Source organism: Histomonas meleagridis (genome assembly GCF_020186115.1).
Source record: "Histomonas meleagridis strain 2922-C6/04-10x chromosome Unknown contig_31, whole genome shotgun sequence".
Classification (NCBI taxonomy): Eukaryota; Parabasalia; order Tritrichomonadida; family Dientamoebidae; genus Histomonas; species Histomonas meleagridis.
Window position 1 is genome coordinate 109,992 of NW_027150860.1, and position 21,497 is coordinate 131,488.

General features: G+C 28.1%; 4 protein-coding genes across 4 annotated transcripts; 1 reads left to right on the forward strand and 3 right to left on the reverse strand.

The window, feature by feature from the left end:
* Positions 1–7,605: 7,605 nt before the first annotated feature.
* Positions 7,606–8,847, reverse strand: GO595_005038 (NADH-quinone oxidoreductase subunit NuoF; the record flags this gene model as incomplete). The annotated part of the gene is made up of 1 exon (XM_067918237.1): positions 7,606–8,847. One exon carries the CDS (start codon positions 8,845–8,847, stop codon positions 7,606–7,608), a length of 1,242 nt encoding a protein of 413 aa, XP_067774810.1.
* A 2,958-nt stretch (positions 8,848–11,805) lies between these two features.
* On the reverse strand, positions 11,806–12,453 carry GO595_005039 (nicotinamide/nicotinic acid mononucleotide adenylyltransferase; the record flags this gene model as incomplete). Its single annotated transcript, XM_067918238.1, has 1 exon — positions 11,806–12,453. One exon carries the CDS (start codon positions 12,451–12,453, stop codon positions 11,806–11,808), a length of 648 nt encoding a protein of 215 aa, XP_067774811.1.
* Positions 12,454–12,550: 97 nt separating this feature from the next.
* Positions 12,551–13,366, reverse strand: GO595_005040 (CAMK family protein kinase; the record flags this gene model as incomplete). The annotated part of the gene is made up of 1 exon (XM_067918239.1): positions 12,551–13,366. One exon carries the CDS (start codon positions 13,364–13,366, stop codon positions 12,551–12,553), a length of 816 nt encoding a protein of 271 aa, XP_067774812.1.
* Positions 13,367–15,249: 1,883 nt separating this feature from the next.
* GO595_005041 (SNF2 family N-terminal domain containing protein) lies at positions 15,250–21,145 on the forward strand (the record flags this gene model as incomplete). Its single annotated transcript, XM_067918240.1, has 2 exons — positions 15,250–18,393; positions 20,987–21,145. The coding sequence occupies 2 exons, from the start codon at positions 15,250–15,252 to the stop codon at positions 21,143–21,145; spliced, it is 3,303 nt and encodes a 1,100-aa protein (XP_067774813.1).
* Between the last annotated feature and the right edge of the window lie 352 nt (positions 21,146–21,497).

The following is a 21,497-nucleotide window of genomic DNA, read 5'->3' on the forward strand; positions in this document are numbered from 1 at the left end:
GCGGCAACATATCACCGAACAACTTTTTCTTAAATTTGAATTTTGCGTTGTTATTTCCACTTTTCAAATTTTGTTGTTTTTCTGATTCTTTTTCGAATTGTCCTATAACTGGCCATTTCGAAACAGGTTGGAAGTTTGTGCAAAAGAACCTCCTTATATATTCAGTGCATTTCTCAATTCCGGGCATGTTTATCACCAATCGATGGAACACCGCTGAAGTCAAACCGAACATTTCGTGTCCATAAATTGGCGGAATGAATTTCCGACTTTTTTTCATCAGGACTTTCCTTAACTGCTCGAAAGGCTCTTCAGGTGTCAATCCGACGAAACGAAACTCGACATCACTTTCATTTTCGTTTTCGTTATATGGGATAATTTCGAAGAATGGCGCATTATCTTTCTCGTTTATTGCGCATTTTATCCAAATTTGTGCGTCTACGTTTAAAGGCGACATACAAACGCAACACGCTTCATAGCCGATTGGATATATGAAATCCTTATTCGAGAATTCTTTTCTCCCATCGATTACACCCAATTTTAAGATCACCATCATGTCGTTCACTTTTAATGGCGACATATTATATACATCGTTTGGTATCCTTTGAGTGATTCTTGATTTATGATGAGTTGAGAATATTGTTTTTACTCTTGTGTGAAGTTTTATTTCGGAACAACTTCCATAACAAGAAACAATTAATATTGGCGAAATGGAATTCTTATTAAACCCATGGAATGATATTGCATCCAAATATTCCAAATCTTCTGCAGGATAATCGAAGTATAAATTCTTTGATTGACGAATTTGTTCGAATAATTTAATTCGTTGATTAATTTTCGATACGGTATATTTCGGGATTTTCTCAGTCAGTAAAGACAAAATAGGCTTTCGTTCTTCTGGTGTTGAAGAACAATATTTTATTATATGATTTGCATATTTATATATATCTTCCGGTGAATAATTAGTGATGTCAACTATCGAATAAAAGTCATTAATGTTTGGTAACCCATATGACATTAATCCATAAATAATTTTATTATGATTTGTTAAATTAAATCGTTTCGGTATTGGCAATGATATAATTGTTGGTAATTTCATTATTTCCTTTTTATAATTCGTAATAGTATTCAATATATTTCGGACATGTTGTTCATATATTTCATTATCTAAATGATATAATCCTTCATTATATACTTTCTTAAGTAGTATTATATCATTTTCTTCTGTCCATTCGTCAGTCAACTTTTGGAAGTGATAACCTTCTAATGTTATATAATCATTTTCTTCATCATATATTGTTTTTAATGTTGATAATATATTTATATCTTCGATTAATTCATTAATATTAACTTCCGTTATAATTGAATTTATACTTTTTAATGATGATGAAAATCGTTTAAATTCTTTTAATGAAATTTGATGAATTATATTATTAATGATTTCATATTTCTCTGGTTCATTTACTGTTAATTTAAAGATACATGAACTTAATTTAATATATTCGTTTTGATTTCGATTCATATTAAACATTTTCCATCTTCCATATCCAAAATTTCGTAACAAATCAATAAATTCCAATATTTTTGCTTTAGTCCAAAACATATTTATTGGAATTATTGTTTTATTTGATTTTGTTTTACTCTTATTATTATTATTTGGTATTTGTTCTTCTTCTTCATGAATTATAATTGGAATTTCAATATCTTCTTCTGGAAATTCGGGAAATAAATTTTCATCACAAAAATTAATTAATGGCGCTTCATTTAATATTTGCGTTGCCCAATTCGTACCGCGTACAGATTCGAATTCTTTTATTAAACTTATATTAATTTTAATTGATTTTAATAACAAATTTATATCATTAAAATTCAAATATTGTTCATCGCGATGATGCCAATAATAATTATATAAAACATGTTCAAATGAATACTTTGTCATCAAATGTATAATCTGCGGTGGATATATCGATGATCGATTTAACCATTTAACAACTTCATTCGGATTCATTAATGGCGTCCATTTAATATCAAATAAAACTAATGTGTCGGGATCAATCGAATTAAACGCTTTAACAAAATATTCGGCTGTTAATATAAGTAAAGTCGATTCATTCGATACATTAAATTGCGTCAAAATTCGTTTTCGTTGTTGTTGTCGAATTGTATCATCGATTTTAATATGTGTTATTTGATGCTCTTGTAAATATATATGAATAAGTTCTGAAGTTTTATTGTTGGCACATATGATAATAATGTTCCGATTTTGATATCGTTGTTGATCTAAAAGTTTTTGTAATACAATTAATTTACCCGAATTTGTCGAATTAATAACGTCGTCATTTTCATTGTTTAATATTATGTCTGTAGATGCATTTAGTAATTGTTCGGAATAATTAACAATGGAATTATCATCAATTATTGATAATTGACGATGAATTTCATTTAGTAATTGCTGATAATTCTTTTGTTGTTTATTAGTCATAGGACATAAAAGTAAAACTTCATTAAATATATTGGATTCGGCACACTCGTCAATACTAACATGTATAATATTGGGTTGTAATGAGTCGAAAAATTCTTCTTGTGTAATGTTTTGAATGTCATCGTTCGAGGAATCAATTGAATGATGAATTGACAGAAGTTCGTTCGATTCTAAACCGTCGACACTTTTGAGGATGATCAATGTGTGATACGATTGGATTTTGGTAATGGCTTGAAGAGTAGATGAAATTGGGATCGTAAAGGAGGTAAAATCATCAATAATTACCGAGGACCATTTAAGTTTGGGGAGAGATGAACAATTACGAAGAAATTGATCTCGAGTAATTAACATGACATCAAATGAATCTGTATTTGTACTTGAATAAAATAAAGATCTGTTTCCAATGACTTTCCTTTCTGATTTGCCATTGCCAAAAACATAATAATTTATAGAATCACACCAATCACCAAGATCATATAACCATTTACTTAATTGATGAATGGACGTGATAATTAAAAATGGAGGATTTGAGTTTACTTTTGATTTTATTGCGTTTATGGTATTTGAAATTATGGAAAGTTTTGAAAAATTAGTTTCATCAATTAATACTGTGTTAATACCATTGGACCATTTATTTATTATTTCATTTATAATAGAAATCTGATAATTTGATAAAATTAAACCTGTTTTTGAAGGTTGAAATGAATCATCTAAATTTACTTTTAATGGATAATCAAAATCAAATTCAAATTCAAGTTTTGTTTCATTTGGTTCGCTTTCTTGTGATTTTCGTGTTTTCATTCTTGGTGAATGAGAATTTGATTTTTTGTTTGTTTCACTTTTACTTATTGGAGAACCTTCTTCATACGTCTTTCTGACTTTTTTTCTAGGATGTGAACTTCCTTCCTTTTGGGCAGCTTTAGATCTTGTTATCATCTAACTTTGATCAAAAGCTATCAATTTGAGAGACTTTGTTCGAAACAATTAAAATTCATATAAATGAAGAATTAAAATAAAGTTGTAATAGCTTGTAGAAAAATATTTTAAATTTAATCAATATAAATTAACACAATCATTAAATCCACATACAAAATTTTCATATTTTTCACAATTTAAAAATGCAAATATTTGAAAATCTTTTTTTCACTATTAATTTTGCTGATTTTATTGTATCTTAAAGCTTATCATCAATTCTTATTGGTAGAGATATATGTCAAGTCAGTGCATGGTTAAATTTTGAGTTAAAGTTGCAACTTAGTTAGGATTCCAAACGATAGAATCGAATGAATGAAAAATCATCGAATTTATATTCAAAAACTGAAGTGTTTGAGAAATTTTTCTACTATAAAACAAGAAAAGGAAGAAAGGAAACCGTTAAATCAAAGCTCTAAGATAGTTGCTTTAAAATTTAATAGTGATTCAGAATAATGCAATGCATAAAATGTGAAAAAGATATAACATGAATAAAATATTTTTTTTTATTTTTTCGTCTTGATTCAAAAAGTGGAATCTGATCGTTGAAAATATGAACAGGAACTTCTCTGAGCGGTTATAGTGAATTTTTGAATGCTTTAGAGTACGTTTTCTGTTCGGTTGCCTTTTTTTCCTAGGTGGATCAAAACTCTAAAAATCTTTCTTATGTCACTATCTCTAATTGTTTTGTTATATTCAAAGAGAGCAATTAACACATACCAAAATGTAATTATGCCAAATAATAATTATGAGGATTCTTTTTACATATGGGATAAATTCAATGCAAAAATTTATCAGCTTTATAATGATAAAACTAATTTGTTCAATAACATAACATATTTATATCATATAAACCAAATTTTTACTGATTTTGTTAGATTATTTTTCACATTTTTTCATTATATCAAATATTTTTACCAATTCATTTCAATTTTAAATAGACATTTTGGTATTCTATTATCTTTGATTGCTATTCTATATGTTTTTAAACATTCCTTATTTATTAATAATATAAAATTTTATTATTTGAAAAATAAGAACAAAGATAAATTGATTTCTTTCTTGTTTTTAATATTTTTTATTCAAACATTTCAAATTTCTTTTGATGAAACAACAAATACATTAATGATATACAACAATCTTGATTTTAATAACAAAAATTACAGAGAAAGAGCTGTTACTGTTATAATACAAAGCGGAATTCTAACTATTCCAAATGAAGCATTTCTATCATATTCTTTATTACAAAATATTACAATTCCAAATTCAGTTGAATCAATTGGTGAATTAGCATTTCAATCATGCATTTCGTTGCAAAATATCATAATTCCTAATTCAGTTGAATCACTTGGTGAAAGAGCATTTCAATCATGCATTTCGTTGCAAAATATTCTAATTCCGGGTACTATTAAAACAATTTGCAAATATTCATTTAGAGAATGTTATAATTTAACATCAATTACTCTTGAAGAAGGAGTTGAAGAAATTGGTGATAATGCATTTCAACAATGTATTTCATTACCAAATATTTCAATTCCAAATTCAATTACTACAATTTTTAGCACTGCATTTTCTGAATGTAAAAAACTTCAATCTATTATAGTTTCATCGAATAATTCAAATTATGCAAATTATGAAAATGATGGAATTCTTTATAATAAAGATATAACCGAAATCTTTATTTTTCCAAATGGAAAAGAGATGATATCATTTCCAAGCAATGTAACATCCATTCAATCGTCAGCATTTCAGGGATCTTTATTGCAAAATATTACAATTCCAAGGACAATTAAAACAATTGGAGCATCAGCATTTTATTCATGTCATGATTTGGTTGCAATTATTATTGAAGAAGGAGTTGAAACAATTGAAGAATCAGCATTTGCATCATGTATTTCATTACGAAATATTACAATTCCAAGTTCAATTCGAAGAATTGGATCTTTGGCATTTTATTCATGTCATGATTTGGTTGCAATTATTATTGAAGAAGGAGTTGAAACAATTGAAGAATCAGTATTTGCATCATGTGTTTCATTACGAAATATTACAATTCCAAGTACAATTAAAACAATTGGAGCATCAGCATTTAATTCATGTTCTGGTTTAATTGCAGTTATTATTGAAGAAGGAGTTGAAACAATTGGAGATTCAGCATTTGAACAATGTTCTTCATTAAAAAATATTACAATTCCAAGCACAGTTAAAACAATTGGATCCATGGCATTTTATATATGTTCTAAATTAATTACAGTTATTATTGAAAACGGAACTGAAGAAATTGGAGATTCAGCATTTGGCCAATGTAATTTATTATCATATATTACAATTCCTGGGACTGTTAAAGCAATTAAATCATCCACTTTTAGAGAATGTATTAATTTGATTTCAGTTATTATTGAAGAAGGAGTTGAAAAAATTGGAGAATCAGCATTTCGAACATGTTCTTCATTGAAAAATATTACAATTCCAAAATCAATTAGAATAATTGGATCATTTGCATTTTCTTCATGTTCAAATTTGACTACAGTTATTATTGAAGAAGGAGTTGAAGAAATTGGAGAATCAGCATTTCAGGAATGTTCTTCATTAAGAAACATTACAATTCCAAAATCAATTAAAAGTATTGAATCAAATGTATTTGTTTTATGCAAAAATCTTCAATTTATAAAAGTATCAAAAAATAACACAAATTATTCAAATTATGAAAATGATGGAATTCTATATAACAAAAACATTACAGAAATTATTACATTTCCAAGTGGAAGTAGAAATAATATATTTGAAATTCCTTACACTATAAATAAAATTTGTTCATATTCATTCTGTAAATGTAATTTAACATCATTATTAATTCAAGAACATTTGCAAGAAATCGAAGAATTGGCATTTTTAGAATGCACGAATCTCAAATGTATTTATTTTTATGGTGAAACAGAACCTAATATTCATCATGATTCATTTAATTCAACCAATATCATTGTAATGGTACAAAATGAATATAAAAATAATTCATTTGGCACATTAACTGTTTTAAAAGGCACAACTATTCAAGGATGTCTTCCATGGCCGACGAATCCATTTACATCATCAAATTCATTCTCTAATACATTTACCGAATCAAATACATTCGCAAGTTCAACATTTACCGAATCACTGACTTTTACAAGTTCTAATACATTTATCAAATCAACAACATTCGCGTTGTCTGATACCAATGTCACTTATTCACTTACGCTAACTCATACCTTATCATGCATAACTTTTCTCTCAAACTCTTTCACATTGACCATGTTTACTACTGATCGTACTTACATAACAACGAATTTTGTCTTTTATGAATACACATTGATAATATATACATATTATATCAGCTTTTCCAATAGTTTCTATACATTAATTACCACAACTTTACATACTGACAACGGGTTATCGATTGGAGCTATCATTGCAATTGTTTGTGGTTCAATTTTTGGTATATCACTTATCATTGGCCTTACTATTTTTGTTATTAAACTCAGCAAGCATAATAAGCCAATAAAAGAAACAAGTGAAAATGGTAAAATAACATCTTCAAACGTGGAAAGTAAAACGGAGGTAATAAACGAAGATGTAAGCCAATTTTTAAATGCTGAAGATGATCAATGGATTTAATCGGAACGAAAATAGTAAAGCAGAGTTAAAAAAAAAATTTTTAGTGTGAAATAATCTGTTTAAATTGTGCGTTATAAAGTTTAAATTTGAATTGTGATTACATATAAGAATAGACAATTAATTTTATTATAAAATTAATAAAGAATGATTTTTTTAAAAAATGCGTTATAAGGATGGAGACGATGCCTTCACAGATATTTATTGTTTTTTTTATATCTCAAGGATGATAAAAATTTTATAAACGTGTTCATCTTTTATATTACAATTTACGGGATAATTTTATGGAACTTCTTCAAGATGTATTAAACAATTCATGTCAATCCCAATAAGTATTAATTCCTCTTGAGGATCATAAAATCATTTTATGGGAGAATAGTTTTACGAAATTACACAATTTTATGAAATTATTGAATATAATTTTTCATTTTAAAATATCATTAAAATTTATGTAAATTTCAAAATTTATTTCAGTAATTTCATTATGTCCTGTCTAAAGTGTCTTAACATTCCCTTAATTGGATCCGAAGAAGCACCTGCCAAAGCGCAAATACAATTATTTGTATTTTGTGCCGTATGCTCCAAGTCATACAAGTCCTCTTTCCGCTTGCAATCCTTTCCATAATTTCGGCCATTTTTGCGGTTCCTTCTCTGCAAGGTCCGCATTGTCCACAAGACTCATGGCGATAAAATGACGAAACTCTCGCAAACGCACCGGCTAAGTCCACATCCTTATCAAGCACAATGATTGCACCTGTTCCAAGCGCCGAGCCTTTAGCAATAAGGTCATCATATGACATTATGGCATCTTCGACCTGCTTAGGAGACAAAATTGGACATGATAAACCTCCCGGAATCACTCCAAGAAGATTATCCCATCCGCCGCGGACTCCCCCGGCATGAATCTCAATAAGATCTCTCAATGGAACCCCCATGGCTTCCTCAAAAATACATGGATTATTCACACAACCACTAACACAATAGATTTTGGTGCCCTTGGAGCCTTTGACTCCAATTTGTGAAAACCATTTACCACCACGACGAAGAATGGTGGGGATGGAAGAGATGGTTTCGACGTTGTTAACAACTGTAGGGCATTTGTAGAGTCCTTTGATGGCTGGATATGGAGGTTTGAATCTGGGCCGACCTGGAAGTCCTTCAATGGAATTAAGAAGCGCAGTCTCTTCACCACAGACATATGCTCCAGCGCCACGATGAATTGATATGTCAAAGTCCCAACCAAATTTATTATTCTTTCCAACTAATTTGGCGGCATAGGCTTCATCAATTGCTTTTTGCAGGCACTTGGCTTCATGCCTAAACTCTCCACGGATATAAACATAGGAACGATGTGCACGAATGGCATATGCTGAAAGAAGAGCTCCTTCAACGATTTTGTGTGGCTCATATGTAAGAATGTTACGATCTTTGCATGTACCAGGCTCACCTTCATCCGCGTTAACAATGAGATAATGTGGTTGATTTTCATTTTGCGGTACAAAACTCCATTTTACACCAGTAGAAAATCCTGCACCACCACGACCACGAATTTCAGATGTTTTGACTTCTGCTTGAATCCAGTCATGACCATTTTGAATGAATTTATCTGTGTCAGACCAATCGCCACGTTTTTTAGCGGATTCAAGATCAGCCCCTTCATCACCATAAAGATTCTTGTAAATTATATTTTCCTTTGTCAGGAATTTTGTTCTAATTCCTCTAGAATGAGATAAAGATGCAAGCATTTGATGAAATGATCAATTTGAAAGAAAAGTGCCAAGCCGTTCACTTGCCACTTTTGTTCGCAATCCGAAATTTTGCTTAGAGAATATCATCATTGATATTTGACAAGCTGAGAATTGTAGAATGCTGTTGTTGCGTAAGTTCTGATAAACTTTCAATGTAAAGTTCTTTTTCTTCAAATTTTTCTTTTGCAAGTTTAATTAATTTTTCTATTTGATGAAGTTCAGATAAAATTGATGAATTTTCTTCATTTTCTTTAATTGGTTCAGTTGTATTAGTAATTAATTTTAATTCTGATTTTATTTTATTTATAATTTTTAATTCTTTTGGATCAATTTGATATGATATATTAGGATAAGAAAATAAATCAAAAATTGGGTTTAACTTATTTAATATATTTTTAATAACTTTATTTGAATCTCCAATTTGTTTTCCAGATAAAAATTTATATAAATCATCAACATAAGATTTAATAATTGAAAATTGTTCTTGATCATTTTGATTGATTTGAAGTGTATTTTCTTGTTCAATTTTGATTTGTTGTAATTCATTTTGTAAATTTTTTATTTCTTCTTTTAACTCATTATTCTTTTTAGTTTTTAAATTAAGTTTCTTCTCAATTTCGAGTTGTTTATTTTTAATTACTTGTATTTTTTCCTTTGATACATCAAGTCCATTATTAGCTAATTCTAATAAGTTACGTTTTTGTTGAATTTCATTGTTACTTTGATTTAATTTATCATTTAAAACATTAATTTTTTCTTCGTTAACTTTTTGCTTTGCTGTTGCATCTTTTAACTTCATTTTTACATAATTAAGAATCTCTTTAGAAACCATATTTTTAGAAGTTTTATTTAATGTTTCAAATTGTTCATAAAGCCCATTAATTATTTGACGATAATTTTCTTCAGCTGCTTCCATTCTATTTTGTAATGAATTTATTGATAAGTTAAGCGCATTTTCAATTTCTACGTGTTTTAATATTGTCTTTTGTAATGACTCATTTTCAATTCTTAATTTTTCGATTTCTTTCGTTTGTTTCTTTTTCTCATGTGATAAATCTACATATTTAGTTTTAAAATGATCTTGCGTCTTCGAAAATTGGGATTCTAATTGACTTAACGAATTTTTAACTTCATCTTCTGAAAATTTTCTTGAATTAATATCTTGTTTTAATTTATCGTTTTCTTTTTGAAGCTCATTAATAAGATTTTCATTTGATTTGGATTGATTTAAAAGTTGTTCGTATTGCATTTTTTGATCATTAAGATTTTTTTGATATTCTTTTTTATTCTTATTTTTCTTTGATTTTATTAAATTAATTTCATTGTTTAATCCTTCGATTTGTAATGATAATTTTTTGAGCTGTTCTTCATAATATGTTTTTTGAGTTTCACATTGATTTTCAATTTTTTTCTTATTGTTTTTTGTATCTTCTAAGTTATCCTTTAAACTTTTAATTTCATTATTTAAATCAAAAATTTTATTTTCATTTTTAGTAGCAATATCTTTGATTTCATTTGAACATTTTTCAATTTCTCGTTTTAATTCATTATTACCTTGCTTCAATTCATCATTATCTTGTTTCAACTTATTATTGTCTTGTTTTAATTCATTATTATTTTGTTTCAACATGTTATTATTTTGTTTTAATTCATTATTATCTTGTTTCATTTTAGAAATTTCATTTTGTAATTGTATATTTTCTTTATCTTTGGATTTGCTTTCTGTTTTCAAAAGAAAAATGTTTTGTGTTAAGTCTGCATTTTTTTGTTCTAATTTACTCGATTTATCTTCAAGAATTACATACTTGTTTTTAATTTGACCAATTTCATTTTCATGTTTTTCTTCCATTGATTTTTTATCTTTTTCAATTTGTGCTGATTTAAGTTTTTCTTTTTGAATTTTACTTTGTAAATTTAAAGCATAATCTTGTAATTGTTTAAAATCATCATTATTCTTTGAAATTATTTCTTTATATTTTTGTTTTTCTCCTTCCAAACTATTACATTTGTTTTTTGTTTTATCTAATTGAATTTTTAATGTTTCTTTTTCTTTGATTAAATGATCATTAGACTTGCTTAATTCTTGAATTTCGAACCTTTCGAATCTTTCAGCTGCGCTTCTTCTACGTTCAATTGTTATTGCATTACGATTTAAAATCATAAGTTGTGGGAGTGAATAGATTCCATAAAGTAATGAATCATCTTGATGTGATATTGGACAGCCTTCAACATCAAGACATATGAGATTTGATAAAGGAATCAAGTGAATAAAATCACTTTTATTTGATAATTTATTGTAACAAATCCGAAATATTCGCAATTTTGTTAATGATTTAATACCTTTTGGCACACGTTGAATCCTATTGTGATTTAATGTTAACTCTTCAATATTTTTTAGTTCCAAAAAATCTGATAAAGACTCAATGTGATTCCAACTTAAATTAAGACGTGTTAATTTTGGAAGCGAATTTAAAGCAGATACTTTTTTTAATAAATGACCGATTAGTGAAAGTTCTTGAATATTGATGAAATTTAAAATAGGTTTAATTTCTTTTAGCTTTTCTGAACCATTAGTAAAATCTGAATGAAAAATTGTTAATTTTTTAGGTTGATTATTTTTTGATTTTGCTTTTATGAAGTCATCAGAAAAGCTTTCATTTTGTTCCATTTTAAAAAGACGTTAAATCATGTCCGTTAACTAAGAACGTTTAGAAAAAATAATTCCAAATCGATCAGATTTTCTTCAATTATATAATAATATTCAAAATGAAACCATAAAATTAAGAGTTTACACGTATGGATGTTATGAACATGTATGGATGTTATGAACATGTATGATGAAAAAAAAATATTTTATTATTTGATTTTTTTAAATTTATATTTCTTGCAAAATAGTTTCGACATAAAGCTTTTTAATGTATGGAATATAAAAGGTATATTATTTGTATAAAAAATTTATTCAGGATTTACAAAAAGATTATTTTTCAAGATGTATTCTTCAACTTCTGGTGAAATTAATCCTGTTGCATGTTTTCCTTGGCTAATCAAGTTTCTTACAATAGTAGAACTTACTTGATCCATTGGATTATTTTCAATCACATGAACATATTTCATTCGCCCCTTGAAATAATCACAATGGTCTTCTATGTTTTCGATCTTTTCCTTTCGTGGTAGGACCACAACACCAAATTCTTCAATGATTCTGATGACATCTGGCTTTCTCCAAGTTTTTGGAAAAGCTTCAACTGTGTCAATACCACACAACAAGAAAATTCTAGTGTTAGGGTATTTAGCTTTAAGGTATTCAAGTGTGTCTATTGTTCTTGACCAGTGATCTTTATCAATTTCTACGCTATCAACTTCAATGAAATCTGTTTTCTCTGCCATTAACCTACACATTTCAAGTCTTTGACGATCCTCCGTTGTCTTTAAAGATGATTTTGAATAACCTCCATGAGCAGGAACAATTATTGCTTTTTTCATATTATATCCAATTGATTTTAAATAATCATATCCAGCTGCAATAGCATGTAAATGTCCATTTGTTGGTGGGTTGAAACAACCAACAAAAGTTATAATTGCATCTTGTGTTTCAGGCTCCATAAAAATGACAAAAATTCAATTCAATTTGATCGTCCAAAACAAATAAGAACTTTACAAAAAATTACTCAAATATTCGATAGAATTCTTTAAAAACATATCAATCAGTTTCACCACTATCTTGAGAACCGCTTGGAACAGAAAATCGACATCTGACTGAGTATGAAGATGTATGCTGAAAAGGGAATATTTTTCTGTTTTTAACAGAATTGGCTTTGGAAAGCTGGAGAAATACTCTGTGTTTTGGATCCAATACTTGCCTCCCAGACATCCGCAGTGAGCCTCGATTAGCTCTATCAAAAGAATTATAATAACCAATATTTGTATTTGAATTATATAATCTATTTGGATCAGAACAACTTCGTTGCCTATTTCTGATGATCTCGATTCCTTTTGAATCACAGAAAAAAGATGCGTTTGGTCTTAAATTTGGCGGCATTACAAAGATTGATCTTAATATCGAAATTACGTCAGATGGAAGTTCATTTGGAATTCTAAATGGGTTTTCTGTAATCATTTTAATCATTGTGAACACGTTTTTTGTTGAGAAAGGAAGAGAACGGAGGCACATATAACATAATATCATTCCTAATGACCAAACATCCGAATGTTGAGAAGGAGGACTGGTCTTAAGGAAATATTCAGGCGCAACAAAAGCTAAATGAGAAGGATCAGAAGTTTGTAAAGCCCAAGAAATATCTGATGATAATTCATATTGGTCAGTGAGTACAACAACCCGATTAGGCATCATATAGATGTTACTAGGTTTGAGTGGTAATGCGCATATTGATAATGAATGAAGAGAACTAACACAATGAACAATACTTTGCCAGATTTCCAAAATTGTTTCTACTGTGAGAGAAGAATGCTGTAAGAATTCTGAAAGTGATTCATGTGTGATGTATGGTCTAATCATAAAGAATTCTTCTTGAGTTTCAATAACTTCAGTAAACGAAACAACAAATGAATCCTTACACTGAGAAATATCCTTTAGCCTTTTGCGAAAAGAGTTAATTTTTTCCAAAGAACCAATAAAACATTTTTTACAAATTTTACATATGTGTAATGTTTTGTTCTCTTGGTGCCTAATAAGGACAGTTGGGCCAAGGAACCCCTGTGGTAATTCTTGTTCGATTGTGTATTTGTTCAAGAGAGGGGATCGTGAGGAAGGAATCATATGAAAATCGGTTTTCCTCTTAAATAAAACCGTTTTGACATCACAGAATCTCATTAACTTTTTGAATAATTATTAAACGTTGAGTATCAAAATAGATTTGTGATCTTAATTCAATGGGTTGTCAAAATCCCGCTTAAAACGGTTATATCTGACACGTGATTCAATTTTGAGACATTCTGCTGGATTTGAATACGAAAATAGAACAGTCATTTAATTCAAAAAGTTTAGGTCGAGTGAAACGTGCCACCAAAAGAACATGATTTTAAGCTTGAAAAAAAAAATTCCATAAAAATAGTAGTGAGCCAACATAGTGAAAAATATAAACGATAATTTCGGTTCATAGTTATCTTCTCTGAACATCAAATTATCATTTCCAATAAATGGAAATAAAGCATACATCGATAATGATTAGTTGCTCACAGAAAACAATAGAAATATAAGTATCCAAAGTCGATTTAAACATATAAGCATATGGAAATCATTAAAGCTAAAACATACATTATAACATTTAACTATATGTTGTTAATAAACACACAAAAAATGATAAATGTACAAAAGGAATTCACAATGATGTAAAGTTACTTCTAGATCACAAGAAAAATTATCAAAAACATGACTCAAATAACACTTGAATAATAATCTTATTGGTTTCATTTATTTTTGATATATGTATTTGTTCGAAAAGTATTTCATCATTATTCAATAATAATTTAGTAAGTTGTATCATATTACAGAAAATGAAATCGTTCAATTTCCTGTAGAAAAAAAGTTACATGCAAAAACAATTATATTTTAAATTAAAGCCTGCTTCGAATCTCAAGTTGACATATTAATTATTTTAATTTTGGAAAGTTTTAATATAAAATGTAAATATGAAATTATTTATATTTTAAATTCATATTTTTTTCATTTTAATTTGTTTAATGATCTGGTGAATCATGTAATTCCTTTTTTTATATACCTTATTTCCATATTTTTAATTGACCATTTGATTTGTTTCATCTTGGTTACAGCATTGATCACATTAATCGATATGTAATCATTGACCAAAACTTTTTTAACATTTAAATGAAATATTTGTAAGCATTTATATTTCGATATTGTCTATTAGGTTTCCTTGATCTTTTGCATATTTAAATTATAGCTTAACTTATTCATATGTAATGAACCAATTAATTAGTAATAAACTAAAAAATGCTCTGTTAGCATCTGAAGTGTCATCTCCTATGGAAGAAATTAAAATTTATCAATACACAAAGTTATGACCTAAGATGTTGTAAAACAATCACTTTGTTAATATATAAACAAACAAAATATTTTTTTATGTTTTATTAAAATCCAGTTAATAAAGTTCAAAAAAACATTCTAAAGAAAGATCTCAATTTCACATTATTCATGCTGTTGTAATACTAGAACTGGTTCATAATTCTTTTTGAACAGTATTTGAATAAGATTTTGAATCATAGACAAGAAAATTTTGTGAAACAAATCTTGTTTGTAAAAATTTTTGTCTTTCTATAATTTGTGGGGAAATAATTGTAAAGTTTTTAATTTGAATCAAAAAAAACGAATTCCAAATAAAACCCTCATTCAAAAGAATTTCGGGCACTCCATATTTTGGAATGCATAACTCTACGTCTTCTTCGTATTCCAAAAAAAAGCTAAAAGATGATTCATCAGACGAGTATTCAAATTATGAATCTTATGAGTTACCTGCAAATTTTGTACCTCGACATTCCGAACGAAATTTTAATAAATCAATCAGTTATCAAGAATTAAATCCAGAACTTGAAGAATTACTTGAAGAAGAAGAATATTCAGAACAATATTATGAAAATGATAAAATCGATCATATTTATTTGTCACGTAAATCAAATAATGGCCTTGAATATCTCGTTACATTTCAACATCAAGAAGGAATTTTTGCACAGTGGATTGTTGATTTTATGGCAAATGAAGTTTCAAATTTTGCACGTTTATTAAAAAAATTCAATGAAACAGAGAGTAAATTCAAATTTTATGATACATCAACACGTGAATTTAGCATATCTTATGATTCACCAATTCATGTTATATCAAATCGGAAATGTCCATATGCGCCAAATCTCCAAGAGTTTCTTTTAGAATATACGCTTGACCAAGGGACTGTTTTTTCGTGGGAAAAAGAAACAGATGACATCCCACGAAATCTAGTTGAACATTATTTATCTACAAAAGTATCAATCGATCCAATTGTTCATACTACTCGACCTGACTCTCTTGTTATAACCCCTGAAGAAGCTGAGGAATACAAATCCCGAGATAATTGTATTCCACGCGATTATCAAATTGTCGGAATTAATTGGTTACTTAAATGCTTTTGTTCTAATCATGGCTGTATCCTAGCAGATGAGATGGGCTTAGGCAAGACCATTGAATGCCTAATGTTTTTGAAATATTTAGATCTGCATACATCATATCATGGTCCACATATAATTGCAGTTCGTACTAATACATATCGACAGTGGCGTTCGGAGATCGAACGTTGGACCGACTTTAAATATGTACCATATTATGGAGCGCCAGAACAACGTTCAACATATCGAACGTATTCATTTCCATCCATTAATGAATCAGGCGAAATTGAACCGAACAAATTTGGGTTTAATATTTTATTAATTTCGTATGATATTTTTTTGAAAGATTATACAGAGTTCCGAAATATTCCATGGCAAATAATATGTGTTGATGAAGGACATCGAATTAAGAATGACAATGGAAAGAAGCATAAAGCGTTTACGAACATTCCATATCAACATCGAATTATATTAACAGGTACACCAATCCAAAGCACACTTAAAGAACTATGGAATTTATTACATTTCGTTAGTCCGAATTATTTTTTAGGAGATTCGACATTTCCTGAAGATGATGTAGAAAGTTTAGAACCTGATGAACTTGATGAACTTAAAAAGTTAATTGCGCCACATTTAATGAGAAGATCTTTATTAGAAGTTGAGAAAAGTATTATACCGAAAGATGAAAAAATTGCGTTTTTACAATTAACGAAAACGCAAAAAGAATTAACACGATTAACATTAATGCATGAATTATATCGATTATCAAATGATTGTAACTTAAATGAATCGAATATGTTACATCGTATTTGTAATCATCCATTTTTAGTTAAAGGTGCCGAACAATATTATACTGGCAAATATAAAATTTCACGATTACAATTATTAATTAATTGTTCATCCAAATTAATATTTCTTGATAAAATATTACCGATATTTAGGAAAGAACAAAGATCAGTTTTAATATTCTCACAAAGATTAAAAATATTAAAAATTTTAGACGAATATTGTCAACTTAAGAAATATCCACATGAAATATTAACAGGGAATATGAATGATAATGAAAAAGATGTTGCAATAAAGAAGTTTTTAGATCCTACAAAAGATGTTTTCATATTTTTGATATCAACAAGATCTGGTTCAGAAGGATTAAACTTAACGAAGGCTTCAATAACTATCATTTTCGATCCTGATTGGAACCCTCAAAATGATTTACAAGCTTTAGGCCGTTGTCACCGAATTGGCCAAACGCAAAAAGTCGATGTTTTAAGATTAATAACTTATGGAACATATGAACATGAAATGTTTGCACGTGCACAACGGAAAATGAAATTATGGAAAACTTTATTAGGTAATGGAGTTATAACAGATCCATCATTAGCACAAATCGTAAAATCGGAAGAAAATCCAAAAAATGTTCAACAACAAAATTCATTATTATTAAATCCAGCAATCCAAAATGAAATGTCTGCATTAGACAACATTACATTATATCAAATAAATGTATCAGATGATATTCAAATTCCAAAAGAAAGTAATATTAAAGAGCCACCACCAATAGATCAATATAAGACTAAAAAGAATCATAGTTTTGAAGATGTTTTAGAAAACATGGCAACAATTATAGATATATCCGAATTAGAAGAATCTAATTCAAGATTTATACCTAAAGTTGATTGTTCATTAGGATTAGATAATGAACAATTTTTAGAGATGTTTCCATTTGATCCATCAACAATTAGTAGTGTTACGAAAAAGAAAAACAAAAAAGAACGTGTCCAAAAGGTCCAATTTGATGCGAAAGTCGCAAAACGAATAATACAATTTCTCGAATTACATGGTTATGGTGAATGGGAAGCTATTCATGCATCAATACATTATATTTGTCCTATTGAACAACTTCAAAAGTTTTGTCAAGTCGCAACGATATTACATTTCCGTGCAATTGATTGGACGAAAGTTGTATGTTTTCCATTTTTATTATTACAACTTAAGAAAGATATTTCATCATTTGATTTATCATATGTAATGTGTAATGATGATTCAGATTGGTATTCCATCTTTTCTAAACGAAGTTCATTAAATGGCGAAGGTTATTCATGTAAATTAATTAGTAATCATATTCACAAGACAGCGTTAACATTTCTGTCGAATTTGGAACATCATTTAATCATTAATGAATGGCGTAAAGATGATGAACATATACAATTTCCATTTGAGAATTTACCACCTTCAATTGAACAACTACAACATCATACGGATCATGAATTATATGACATGTTAATATCGAATCAACAAATTAATACTGATGTTAATCGAATAGGGAATATATTCTCTGTTATAAAGGGTCAACTTTTAATGCGTACTATACCCGTCGAAAGAATGATCATTGACTTTTGGACAAAAAGTGAAATTTTAACATTACTTTCAGTATTACGTAACTTTGGGTCGAATTTGTTGTTATTACCGATAAAACAATTACATTCTAAAGTTAATATAATGAGTAAAACACCTGAAATGGTTGCGTACATGTTACAATATTTAATTAATACGTTCAGACAAATGATTAATCATCAAAATCAATCAACGTATATAATACCAGAAGAAGTTACTAACGTTAGTGTTGCTCCAATTGGTTTCCAAGAGAACATTGAAATTGATAATGAAGAAATTAAAATTACTATAAAACGATTATTAATTTTAGCGCTAATTAAGAAAGCAATTAAATATTTGCCGACTTTAGAAAACATTTTAGATAACATTGTTCCAAAAGGTAAAAATTGGTGGACAAATAGACATTCGATAGAATTATTCGATAATATAATGAAATATGGAATCGATTATTTATCAATAATTTTGTTATCACCAAAAAATTCGTTTGTAAACCATTTAAATGAAGACGATATAAAATATTTGGAAACTTTGGATCAAACTTATCTAAAAATTAATAGTAATATACCCGAGTTCTTACATGATGAAAGTCAATTCTTTTACTTCTTAAAGGAATTAACTGTTAACGCACCAAGAATTCCACACGTCGTAACAAATTATGTTAATCCTTTCAGAAAGGAAATAGGATATATTCAACAACAACAATTTGAAGTTAGACAACAACAAAAAATTTTGTTCGACGCGTTTAAAAAACTTCATGAAAATCATAAAAGTAAAACTTCTAATCCAATTGTCTTAGAAATGTCTACTTTCGATTATATACAACATTTAAAGAAAACAATGAAACCAGAACAATTTAAAGCGTTGCAAATACATTTGTTAAAACAAGAAGTTGAAAGTTTACAGAAGAAAAATGAAGAAGGAAATAAAGAACCATTCGAAAATATGAAATTTGTACCACAGAATGTTAAAATAATTGGAAATAAATAGAAAATATAAATATATCTGTTTGTTGGATAAAAATAAAATTGAAATATAAAATATATTTTTCTTAAAATTATTCGATTTGTTTCTTTGTTTCGTTTAAAAAAAAAAAAGATAAAAATTTGAGTGGTTTATGAAAAAGAGACGTTGAAAGTAATTTTTCTTGACACTATACAATTTCTTATTTTAAATGAAGAAGGAAGAACCCAAAGAGAAAAAATATAAATTTTTGGCACAATGCGATTATATAATTGATATGAACAAAAACGACAGAAATGAAGGTGTATTTTTCATTTCCGAATTTGATGGAAATAAATATTTCTCATTTTTTTCAAAATATAAATATTGGGAATATCAGAATAATATCTATTTCCATGATTTATTGCGTATTCCTTTAAGCATGATTCAAAAAGCAGAACAAGAAAAAACACATGTTTTAACAAATAAAATCACTCATTTCGAAATTCAAGAATCTGATACAAAACCAGAAATTACTTTCGAAAGCGAAAATATAAGGTTTAAATATTGTGCAAATGACATCCAAAATTTTTTTCTTTTTCTGCGTTTTATTGTTATTAATGGAATTGCCATTCCCATAACTGACAATAGTAACAAGTTGTTATTACATTTTATAGAGCAACCTAAATTCCAAATTTGTCCAATAACAAATTGTCATGAAACTAAATTTGGTACAAATGTCAAAGAACTTTGGAAAAATCTTCAAGAAACACATCTTAATATGGTAACTGATATGTGTCACAACAAGTCTATACTATTAAATCCACCTTATCCTATAGGATTTGTGGTAAATTCAGAAATTAATAAGTTGCTTCAAGATTTTTCTTTTCAAAAAGATAATTCAGTCAAACCCAAAAAAGTGACGCTTGATGAAATAAACGGTCTCGAAACAATTTCCAGTGAACTAAGAAACCGTTTATATGCCAGTGGTGTAGAAACAGAAGCATTAAAACAAATAATTCCTATAACATTTGGATGGAACAAAGATACAGAACAAAGTTTTATTTCTCAATATAAATATTTAGTTGAAAAAGTAAAAATCATCATGGAAACTAATCAACTTCGATCAAATACTAGATTAGAAAAACATTTTAAAGTTATTGCAAATGATGTAGCACGTACAGAATCCACTTTATTTAAAAGCACAGATGCATCTGCAAGAGAAATTTTATATGAACTTTTACGCTCATATTCCGTTTATAATCCTTATATTGGCTATGTCCAAGGAATGAATGACATATGTGTTCCATTTATCGAGTTATTTATATCAAATTGGGAAAATGGCAAATCTATCATAAATGAAGATGAACAAATTTGCCCCAAAATTTTCTGGTGTTTTCATCAGATGTTAATTTCGATCAAATTTGATGAGTTCCTTCATTCTGTTGTCAGTAGTTGTGAACGATTTTCGACATATTTAAGAAGGATTTTTGACCAATTAATACCGATTGTAAATGAGTGGCTTGACTTGGATTCCCAACTATCGAATGTGTTTTGGATGTTTTCGAGTTTTATTATGATTTTCAAAAGAGATTTCCCAAATGACATTTGGAAAATTTGGACGAAAATAATTTACTCGAATGAACCTAAGGAATGGATTGTGTACCTGAGCGCTGCAATATTCTTTAAGGTGTACTCAAAGATTTCGTATAATACACTCGACTTAGCAAACGTAATAACGCAGCAATATAAAAACGCTGTAAAAGATTTGGACATTGACGAACTTGGAGAGATCGCTTTGTGGATATATGGAAAAGTCAATCGACAAGAGGTGTTTAAGGATGTCTAAACTTATTGACTAAAACGGTGACTTAAATATAATATTGATAAAGAAATAATTTTTTTGATTTAAGTTTTAAGAGTTCGATTATTTGAATTGATTATGATCGTCATCAATAAGGAACGTTAATTTTATGTAATTTTTTATTTTTCGAAATTATTTTTTATTAATGTTCTAGGACAAACAAGTTTTCATGTTCTTGTATTTTAAAATAATTTTATCTCGTTATATATGAAGAACATTGGCATATTTTTTTAGCGTGTTAATAGCTATTATAAATTTATTGTGATTTTCTCATTTAAAATGAATAGAATCAATGAATATGTTTTATTGAAATAAGATTTATTCAACACAACATTAA